The following is an 8,023-nucleotide window of genomic DNA, read 5'->3' on the forward strand; positions in this document are numbered from 1 at the left end:
TTAACAAACGTAATAAACATGCGAGTGGAATGTTTAGTTCTTTAGTCCTGGCACAAGAATCTGGAGTAGATTCACATCCTCCAAACATCCTGTGACACTGCATATACAGTCATAGACATAGACGTACACGATCATGTTACAGTATTAAGCTGAGTGACCACTCAGCCTTTTACATTTTATTACAACACATCAGAGCTACTAGCTTTGCTTTGAGCGTGTGCAGATCTCCGATGAAACACCAGTCTTTGAGTCTGTCTAAATATTAGGGTCAATGGTCAACTGGCTGATTAAGTCTTTGTAATAGATGTAGTTGGTCTCGGGATCAGCGAGTGCCGTCAACATCTCATCCATCTCCTCTTGAGTGAAAGGCTCACCTGGTGTGAAGGTGTTCAGCAGTAGAATAAACATGGCATCATATCACTGTACAATGACCTGCTAAATCTTTTCACTATACTAATATTTTTAAAGGGTTCTGCTTTACCTTCTTGTGTCATATATCTCATCAGCTCCTCAGGCTCCAGGTGCCCTTTCTTTTCTTTGTCCAGAACCTAGAACGACAGAGTGGAAGGGTTTTGTTAAAGTATATTTACTCTGCAGTGTAGATATTAACTATATAATGAAACAACACTGGTCTCACCTCAAATGCCTGCAGCAGCAGGTCCTCAGCAATGGGAGGAAACCTAACAGACAAGACAAGTTCAATGTGGCAGGTCGGCCGACGCTTTACAGCCTCTGCACAGGAGAACCATTCACTTTCTGATACTACTATGAACTGCATTTATTTCTTATTCATATTAACATAACTACTGGCTGGTACAGAGTGGAGACGAAAGCTCTGTCTCACCTGTTCTCTAGAAGCACCTTGGCCATGGCTGGAAGGAACCTGTTTAACTGGATGTATCCTGAGTGGTCCTCCTCCACCTGGGGAAGTGGCACAACACGGATGGAATTTCATGTCTTTAGAAGTTCTGACCAAACTAAAGCACCTTAACTAGGGGATATTGTTAATCCCAAAAACCACAGTGAAAACTACAGCATTTACTGTACACGTCACTGTTCGATTATAGTATCAGTAGTAACCTCATTAACTTCAATTTGCCTATAGGGCAAATAGAGCCACAGAAGACGCTGTTTTTTGTAGCAGCACACGGCTCTCAAGCATCTGGACAAGGGAACAATTGTGAGAATGCTCTTCATTAATTAAAATCCCATCTGCAGCTGGATATTCGATGTCTAGACTGAAGAAGTTCGGCATGAACACCGGCATCCTCACCACCGCTGAGAGTCTCCCAACACACAGACTAATCCACCTGCTACCTTCTGGCAGACGCTACAGGAGCCTGACTACACTAAAGACTAAAAGACAGTTTCTACCACCAGGCTGTCAGGCTCCTTAACTCAACATAACATCATGTTAACCGTTATCAGTGCAATATGCTACTCATTACTTACTTACTCATTCATTTTAGCAACTGTATTCACTGGTTTATTTTATTGGTATTTATAAAGCTTTTTTATTGTATTTTATTTTTATGAGTGAGTTCGCCGGTTCCTTCCTGTCTACAGTATAAGCATTTCATTGCATTGTTGACTGAGCGTTAACCTACACATGACAAATAAACCAATCTGAATCTGAATCTTCTTTTTCCCATTACAACCTATATTAGACACTGTTAAATAATTAACTTAAATGCTACGGCCTTAACCTGACGAAAGCATCACATGTTTATATGAATTATGAGCATGCTTTAAGCAGACACTGTTCTCACCTCAGCTATAAAGTCGTGTAGATCTTTCTGAGTGGGGAAGCAGCCCAGAGAATAGATGATGGTGCCAATCTCTCTAAAAAGCAGAAACAAGAGAAGCTTGTGTTGAAACCACAAATACATGTATTATTAAAATATTCATTAGATATAAATCTTCCAGCAGCACTGACCCTACCGATATCCCTCCACTATGTTCTAATATAAATAATATTTGATTATAGCCACATATAAAAGTAAAACACAATATAACGACATTATTATTTTATTGTCGGATGTGTTCATATAGAAAACACTGCTTGTACTGCAGGAACCAACCGGACGTCAACTGTGTTGTTAGACTCGTAGTCAAACGCTTCAAAAGCTGCTTTAATCTTCTTGTGAACATCCGACACCAGGTAACCTAAAAATGAAAGACAGGCGAGAATTATGTCAACTTTACTCACCAGTGTGGGTGAATGTGGTGGTAGGAGCCATACTCTATCCTTTCTTTTTAAACATACTAAACTATGATGTTCTGAGAAATAAACTATTACATGAGCTTTTCTCAAAACACACTATACTGACATTTTTGTAAACAAAAATGGTCATATAGACATTGTATGTCTTTTGTTTGTTTTAAAAATTTTGTTGGCTTACGGTTGATGTCGTGTGATTAACGACAAAAAGTCTTTCAGGTAGTTCGACCACGTTTGGACCTTCCACGCAGGTCGAACGAATGCCGCCATCTTTGTTTCGAGTGCGAACAGTTTTAAAGTAAATTCGAGGATGAACATGTTTTATTGTCAGGATTCGGCAAACACGCCCAGAACAACACAATGTGCTACGAACCTGCAGTCTGCTTGTTCTCCATGCTCGCTTGTTGCGGGCACGTTGCCTAGCAACGGCCCGTGTCAAAGAAGTCCGATGGCTCCCGCAAAACCAATTGGCACAAACTCAGTTTTGACAAAAAGAAAAGATAAACACAATGAAAGTGAAACGTAGTAATATTTCCTTTATTTTCTCCAGCATGGTAAAAATGCATGTATGATCACAAAATAAAACTAATTAGACCACATTTTTAAACAATTTCATAGTTTAAACACAAGTTTGCAAATACAGTCTTACAGTATTCCGTATTACAGTATACAGTATTACAACAGGGCCCTACTGTACTTACTGTAACTGTGAAGCTTGGTAGAACAGTGTAACCTCATGACTTAAACTTATTTAGACATATTCAAATAACAAAAAACAATAACACATCAAAAGAAATTAGGACCAAGTGTGCATGAAAAGGACATTTTGCAAATATTATAATTTTATTTCCTAAACAAATTAATTTTGTTGGTTGAGTAAATTCTCAAGGAAGAACAAATGTAGATTCATGACACAATTACATGAGTTGAAAAAGGCCAGATGTTGAGTTGAACTATTAGCTGTAAACCATGAGCCCAGTAGGCTCACATACAAGGTTTCTATTCAATGTGTGCATGAAACAGTCTCTATATACTGTACAAACACAGTATGATTGTATGCAAAACCCCTTAAGTAAAAGGACACAATTAAATCATAAAACAGTTACTTATTCTTACAATTGTTCCATTATTTAAAAACTACCATATTAATGATTGCATCCGTTTTTGCTGACAAACTACAATTTAAATTCAGAGCTGGTGTTCACATGAATGCAGTCTTTGCATTTATAATGAAATGACAGGGAGCGACTGCAGAAAGTGAATATCAATATGGTGGCAAATGCATCATCAACCTTCATCAGCTCGGTGAAATTTGCAGAGTCTCAGGACTCAGACCCATCCTGTGTGAGGCTAAAAATGGAGACGTTCTCTAAGGTGATAGTGGTATTTTTACCTCTTACGCAGCACGCTGCGTCCCACAGGCCGTGATGCAGCGGACGAGCCGGCGTGTGACTGTTCATATCTCAGGTTGCCCCTGATGCACAGCCACTCCCAGGCTCTGCTCCCGTTCTGTCTGTGCATCCGCCTCCTTCGCCGCTTCCTCTTCTTCTGGCTTGTCCTCACGTCGCGGCTGCTCCTCCTCGTGAGGCTGAGCCTCTGCGTGAGCCTCCTCTCTCTGCTCCTGTGCTCCTGCTTTCCCCTCATCAGCACCCGGGTGGGACAGCGTCTCCTCCGCTGCCACCTCCTGCTCCGCATGAGGTGCATTGTTGTTGCTGGAGTCCTGCTGTGGAAAGTTTGACGCAGCAGCCATTTAAAAGACCAAAAAAAACAAAACAAATGCAAAATTGCATTTGCAATATGACTATAATACTGTTCCGTGCATTGTAACAATGAACATTTTTCACCGTTATCTTAATAACAATAAATAGAATATTGTATATTAAACAACATTTAGAATGTTGTAACCCTTCATTGTCTCAATGGTGTGTTTGTGTAATTATGTATGGGCTTGTACTGCACCTGTGTGTGAGGTAATGCGGGAGACAGCAGCTCTGACGGGGCCAAAAGTCCGTCCTGGTTTAGATCCTGAGTCTGGAGTAAAAAATCTACCATGGAAACCACCTGAGCTCAGAAAGAAGGCGCACGTCAGATCACCAGGGCTGATGTGTGTGAGCGAACATACACGCGCCTCCTCCTCCTCACCTGCTCATCCACCTGTGCACCAGGTGCGTGGTGGGAGTGATAGTCGGACAGTAGCTTCATCATTTCCAAGCCGTCCAGGAGCCCGCTGCGATCGAAGTCATAGAGACCCAACAGGAAAAACACCTCTGACAAAAACAAAGAACCCATGAAGAACAATGTACGAACACGAACCCCGACCAGTGGCTACTGTGTGTTCTGATCGCAGCAGCGGGTGTAAACGTCTCCACCTTGCTCCCAGGTGCTGATCTCTGGTCCTCCATCTTTCAGACTGGACTGAATGTAGCTCTGCAGCAGCCTGTGGAACACAGCAAACAGGTTCAGCCCTGCACAGAGTCGCACTAACGATATCATCAGCTGTGAGATGAAAATGCTTTACGAGATGTCAGCTTCATTCAAGGTGTCATTAAGTCTAAATAAGACAGGCTTATAATGAATTTACCTTTATGCCCGCGTCGCGTATGAAAAGAAAGGATACAAAAGCAACAACTATGACTTAGCTCATGCAAAGGCCACACTAGCTGCACAGAGACGTGTTACTGCGTAATCTTATCAGTCAATGATGGAGGTGACGTCATTAGAACAACACAGCAGCCAAAGTTCACAGAATGTGAGTCAGTAGAAGCCACTAAATCTGATAGCAGGTTGGAACAATGTGGTTTTCAGTTGTATTGGGACTCAAATACCTCAATTTAATTCATGCACAATGTAAGAAAAACAGCTAAGCTTTCTTTCAATCCTATGCAAGAAATGAATGTTTGGATTAAAATGAGTGAAATGTGCAACAGTAGCCAATTGTGCATGTGTCGCTCACCGGTGGTCCTCCTCCCCAGTGCCAAAAGGATTGGGCAGAGCTGCAGAGGGAGGCTGTGCATCTGCTTCCTCCCTGTGGAAGGATGAATCAATAAACGCTGACAACATGTATATTCTCTTTACAATAAAACATTGATGAAGTGTGAATTTGAGAGTTTTCCAATGTTCTGCCTGGTGGCGCTACCTTTGTGTCCCACCCGGTGCAGCCCGGCACAGGTTCGTGAGCAGGAACAGGCACAGGACACATGGGGCCAGTTTGCCTGAGAGCGCCTCCATAAACACACCTACTGTACAAGCACAAACTGTGTTTAGCTGCAGCTCTCAGTGAAACAGGGCCATCACGTGTTTGTTCGCAGCAGCCACGACACGAACAACACACAGTGTCGAACCGTGCACATCGGGCCCATTATGCACAGCGCCGAGGTTTGATAGAAGAAAAATAATACCATGATACTGAAATATTCATGGAGACGGCAGCATGACGGCACAGACACACACACACTGCTGCTGGTTTAGAGGATCTGCCAGAAACCATCATAACTTTCATAAGTGACTCACAGGATGATTATCTACCTATCTACACTCAGAATGAACACAGTGCTGCAGCCTCTACGGACGGCGGACCTCAGTATATCACAGCAAACTCAATTAAACACACCACAAGTATTTTTAGCTCTGCCTGAGACAGGTTGACCTCAATAATAAAGACTATCAGTAATATTACTCATAAGAAATGAGTAAACATTACCATGGGCATGATTTACTGTATGTTACATCTAAAATACCACATACAGTAAATATGAGAAGGGCTCCGTCTGTGAATGGGATTTTAGATCAGTAAGACGTCATTTTAAGTTATTATAAGTTAGATGACCCACTGCTGAACTGGTCCATGTGCCACTGAGCCATTCACTCATTCACTGAGATGTGACAGTGTCATTACCACTGCAGCTGTGGAGCTTTGCTGCAGCACTAATAGTTATAAGCTGAACCCATCAGCACTCACAGTATCTGACCCCTGCTCTCAACAGCAGCCTTGTTTTAAACTGGAAGTAACACAATGACTAAACATCCTCGTGGGCGTCCTGCGTTGATGAGACGTGAAATGTTCCTATGAGCTGTGCCATGCGCACTGGCTCCTCCTGCGTGCGCAGTGAGCTGCAGCCCGGTACAAGGCTGCGCTACCGGTACCGGATGATGAAGGTCCTACCTGTCCGCATGGCTAGCGTGTGGCCGTTAAACGCCGTTAATCAGACAGCTTCCTGACTGGAGAACGTCTGCCCCGCACCGCACCGCACCGCACCGCTCCGCGTCGCTGGCGCCTCCCGGTCTGCACTGCGCAACGGCGGCGCATCCGCATCCGCGTCCGCCCACCTACGCTCCGGCTGCCACGGAGACCGGAGCGTGTTTTGGTCGATGACAGGGTCCACGTGGAAGAACGGGGCCGCCGTCGTGGCAGCGACTCTGCGCGTGCGGCCTCGCTCCGGGTTTTGCGCAACGCCACGTCCTCACCGGGGACAGAGCCCGGTAACGGGGCCGGTGCTCGGCGAGAGTCCTGATACAAGGACGCAGAATCATCGTCTGACACACAAAAGAGCAAAAACGGGTCTTGGATGAATCGTTATTAGCAAATATGTCTTGCTCATTTACTTTAAATCTATATTGTTGGATCATTTTACTGATGCATTAAATCATAAGTAAACGTCCAGTCAGTCAAAGGTTTGAGCTTATTTTTATAAACTATGTCGACGCGTTCACGCTAACGTGCGATGCGCTATTTGACCACTAGATGTCCTCATTTGCTTTAATTTATAAGCTTCCAAATAACGTCGTATATTTTGGAGAGAAGAGGGGTTAATCAACGTTACTCTTAACACATACCAATAGAATTAACACACTTATCGTAATTACTTATACATAACTTCACACACATATACAACCAAGAGTGTATCTGTAATACACTGGAGTGCGTCTAGAATAAGTCAGGAGTCACACTTTCACTATGACAATAATTGAGCATTTGTTTGTTTTCTTTTAAAATCCTGTTCAAAGTTAAAACACATAATAATGAACATGTTGATTGATAATTTTTACATAAATTGTAATGTTAAATCTGATTTGTGTTCGTACAAGTGGAACAGCGGCACGTGCCACAAGCCCACCTTCGAGCCCGTCTCTTTGCAGATCCATGAGCTTGTGACTCCACGTTGGTCCAGTCTTTTTTTAGTGGCCAACAGGTCACACTGTGCTTGTACTGGTTGTGCTGGGCAGCCTCCTGGTGTGAACGTGTGTATCAGATGTGACTGTGATCCTGAGAGTTCTGCGAAGATCCCGAGGCTGTGAGAAGGGTGGTGCCTCACGCGGAACCTAGTAAATATGAGGTTAGAGACATCAAAGCATCAAGAGGTTGTTTGGAACCGTTAAACAAGGATATTCTATTACTGACTGGGATTCATGTTATAGAACTTGTTTATAATTTGGCATCTAAAAATATTGCTTTGGTGAAACAGCAAGCAATTTCGAAACATATTATTTCTAAATATATGACTCATTTAGCTCTAATGAGGGATACAACGTATTACACATTAAAACAGGAAGATTTACATTTTTAAAAAATTAAAGCAGAATTAGACCCAACAGTGCATTGCAAATATACCTATATATATACTGTTACCTACAGACATTTAGAGACTTGGTTTAAACGTACACTTTATTTTATTGAGCTTTTTTTTTAGAGGCTGTTTTATTCCTCCCTCGTTCCCTCATCATCTAAATCCCCCTCAGTTGTGGATTTCTTCATTTGTTTTTATTTATTTCCCATCTGCCCCTTCTCCCTCCCTCAGGTCTCGG

The 8,023-nt window shown here is 42.8% G+C and overlaps 2 protein-coding genes across 4 annotated transcripts; both read right to left on the bottom strand.

Moving 5' to 3' along the window:
* Nucleotides 1-27: 27 nt before the first annotated feature.
* On the bottom strand, nt 28-2,705 carry efcab2 (EF-hand calcium binding domain 2). Its single transcript, XM_029144277.3, has 7 exons — nt 2,595-2,705; nt 2,082-2,166; nt 1,770-1,842; nt 845-921; nt 638-680; nt 482-548; nt 28-374 (listed from the first exon to the last, which is right to left on the bottom strand). Exons 1-7 carry the CDS (start codon nt 2,614-2,616, stop codon nt 256-258), a joined length of 486 nt encoding a protein of 161 aa, XP_029000110.1. The 5' UTR covers nt 2,617-2,705; the 3' UTR covers nt 28-255.
* A 26-nt stretch (nt 2,706-2,731) lies between these two features.
* On the bottom strand, nt 2,732-6,783 carry cgref1 (cell growth regulator with EF-hand domain 1). Of its 3 annotated transcripts, none has more exons than XM_029144276.3 (7): nt 6,384-6,783; nt 5,358-5,460; nt 5,175-5,246; nt 4,591-4,658; nt 4,364-4,488; nt 4,181-4,282; nt 2,732-3,941 (listed from the first exon to the last, which is right to left on the bottom strand). In XM_029144276.3, the coding sequence occupies exons 1-7, from the start codon at nt 6,391-6,393 to the stop codon at nt 3,678-3,680; spliced, it is 744 nt and encodes a 247-aa protein (XP_029000109.1). In that variant the 5' UTR covers nt 6,394-6,783; the 3' UTR covers nt 2,732-3,677. The 3 variants fall into 3 exon arrangements, with proteins under 3 accessions (XP_029000109.1, XP_029000108.1, XP_029000107.1); XM_029144275.3 differs by having other exon boundaries at nt 2,732-3,944; nt 5,358-5,457; nt 6,384-6,774; XM_029144274.3 differs by having other exon boundaries at nt 2,732-3,944; nt 6,384-6,771.
* Nucleotides 6,784-8,023: the final 1,240 nt, after the last annotated feature.

This window comes from Betta splendens, chromosome 3 (genome assembly GCF_900634795.4).
Source record: "Betta splendens chromosome 3, fBetSpl5.4, whole genome shotgun sequence".
NCBI lineage: Eukaryota > Metazoa > Chordata > Actinopteri > Anabantiformes > Osphronemidae > Betta > Betta splendens.